The sequence below is a fragment of the Phragmites australis genome, chromosome 15, assembly GCF_958298935.1.
Source record: "Phragmites australis chromosome 15, lpPhrAust1.1, whole genome shotgun sequence".
In the NCBI taxonomy this organism is placed as follows: domain Eukaryota; kingdom Viridiplantae; phylum Streptophyta; class Magnoliopsida; order Poales; family Poaceae; genus Phragmites; species Phragmites australis.
Genome location: NC_084935.1, coordinates 28,853,318 through 28,855,430, shown reverse-complemented (window position 1 = coordinate 28,855,430; position 2,113 = coordinate 28,853,318). Strand labels below are relative to the sequence as shown.

At 65.5% G+C, this 2,113-nt stretch overlaps 1 protein-coding gene across 1 annotated transcript; it reads right to left on the bottom strand.

Annotated features, from left to right (window-relative positions):
- Positions 1 to 1,971, bottom strand: LOC133891873 (uncharacterized). The gene is made up of 2 exons (XM_062332577.1): positions 1,159 to 1,971; positions 1 to 1,064 (listed from the first exon to the last, which is right to left on the bottom strand). Exons 1-2 carry the CDS (start codon positions 1,824 to 1,826, stop codon positions 338 to 340), a joined length of 1,395 nt encoding a protein of 464 aa, XP_062188561.1. The 5' UTR covers positions 1,827 to 1,971; the 3' UTR covers positions 1 to 337.
- Between the last annotated feature and the right edge of the window lie 142 nt (positions 1,972 to 2,113).

Sequence of the window (2,113 nt, the reverse complement as noted above, 5' to 3'; positions counted from 1 at the left end):
GAAGAACAAAGTGAGAAACTTCGTCTCCTCCTTTGGGACTTGCTACTAGTTGGTAGCAGTACAACGAGCACAAGGTTTCTTTTTCAATTCTTCCTCGGCCAAAAAGGCTCCAAATTCATCACACAAACACGAACACAACTCGCTTCATTCGTTACTACTGCTTGAATTCGATTTCTTCTAGACTTTAAAAAGCACCTAGAAGACTAAGAACAGCTACTCAAATCACAAACAAGAAGTGATCATCTCCACTCAAAAAAAGGGAACAAAGCTTGGTAGCGATTCTGCAATGCCGTCGTCGTTGTCGTTTGACGAGACAACAACGATCCGGTTGGTACTTTCACCGGAGCAGGTCGGCGCGGGACGCCGAGAGCTCCCTGCGCAGCTTGCACGAGAAGAGCCGGCACGCGTCCATGCTCAGGTCCACGGCCGCCGCCAGCGCCACGAACGCCGCCGCGTCCTCCGCGCACACGACGTGGGCCACGCCCACCTCCACCGTCGGCCTGCTGCACCGCCCCTCCCCCTGCAGCGCCGCCGACATCACGAACCCGCGGAAGCTCCCGAACGGCCACAGCCCGTACTGCCCGAAGTCGCCGCTCCCGCGGGGGCTGCACCCGGGGGACCCGCTCCGCCCGAATGGCTGCGCCGCCGTCAGGTCGATGGCGAAGCGCCCGCCCTTGGAGGCCGGGACGCTGGACTCGGCCACGCAGACGCCCACGCCCATGCCGCTGTGGTCCGGGACCAGGAGCTCGAACCGGTACCCCAGGCTGTCGCCGCCGGCTCCGGCGCCGCTGCGCTCGCGCCAGCACTCGAGCCGGCCCCACGGCTTCCACGTGCCGTCGCCTGGGCGGAGCACGAGCCAGGCGCCCGGGTTGGATCGGCTCACCCGGTCAGACCCGGGCGACGCCACAAAAGGCGTCACCATCGAGGCCAGCGCCACCGGCGAGCCCGACAGGTCGTGTACCGTCACCGACCACCCCTTCCGCTCCTTCCCCGCCCGCTCACGGTCCGACCCGAACCTGGTCAGCCAGTTGCGGCCGCCGGTCCCCGGATCTGACTGCACCGACCTGGATCATTCATGCCACAATCCCATCAGAAATTGGTCGGAAATATGCCACATTGGGTAGAACCCATCGGTCGCGACGAGGGCGAGAGACTAACCGTGAGCGGAGGTCGCTGTTGCTGCGGCAGGAGAACTTGCACGTGAACATGGGCTGCTTCATGCTGCCCTGCACCTGGAGCACCTGTGGGCTGCATTCGGGCTCGCCGTCGAACTCGAACACGAACCGCGGGTCCGGCTCCGCGCGGATGGTGAGATTGAGCTGCGCCTGCGCGGCGGCGCCGGCAGAGGCCAAGGCCGGCTTCCGCCCACCGCGGCGCTTGCCGATGGCGACCCATCCGCTGTGGAACACGACGGGCTTCCCCTCCGCGCCCTTGAGGTCGAGCGGGATGACCACCTTCCCGAGCAGCCTGCCCGAGTTGACACCGCACGTGGTGGCCCTGCGCCCGGCGTACACCGCCACCTTCAGCCGCGCCGCGCGGCGGCGGGGCCCGAAGAGCGCTGGCTTCGCGGTGGCCCGGTCGAGGTCGGCCTTGGAGAGGTGGAACGCCGCGGCGAACGCGCCCGTGCACGACGCCGGCCCCTCCTCGTCGGAGGGCAGCAGCGACGCGGCGGCGTTCTGGTAGGGCAGCTTGTTGAGGCGGATCCTGCAGTAGCAGGGCGAGGTGGTGGGGTGCACGCCGGCGCCGGCACCTGCGGGGCGCGGGGCCACCGGCATCTTGAGCGCCAGGTTGCCGACCAGCACCCGCACGAACGGGCACGGGTCCATCGCCTCCTCCCTTGCAATGCCTCGCCTTCCTCCTCGGGTGGATGCGAATTGCAGCAATGGCGGAAGGTGCACTGGATCTCCGTGCGGAAGAAAGGCTGGATTTTTCAATTTGCGAACGGCGATGGGGAAGGACTGGTGACGAGGGATGATAGGGTATAACACTAGTCGTGGCCAGCCTGGATCCCCATTAGCTGCGCGCGGGCCCTCCTATTTCCACAGCGCCAGCTCCCGCGCCCGCTCTGTTAATATCACTTACACGTGGGCCCGGATCCTCGACTCCACCTGTC

Bases quoted from the DNA above. Each gene is read 5' to 3' on its own strand.
- LOC133891873 (XM_062332577.1), bottom strand. From the start codon at position 1,826: ATGGACCCGTGCCCGTTCGTGCGGGTGCTGGTCGGCAACCTGGCGCTC. The intron at 1,065-1,158 runs GTTAGTCTCTCG...TGAATGATCCAG, and splicing joins AACAGCGACCTCCGCTCACG to GTCGGTGCAGTCAGATCCGG.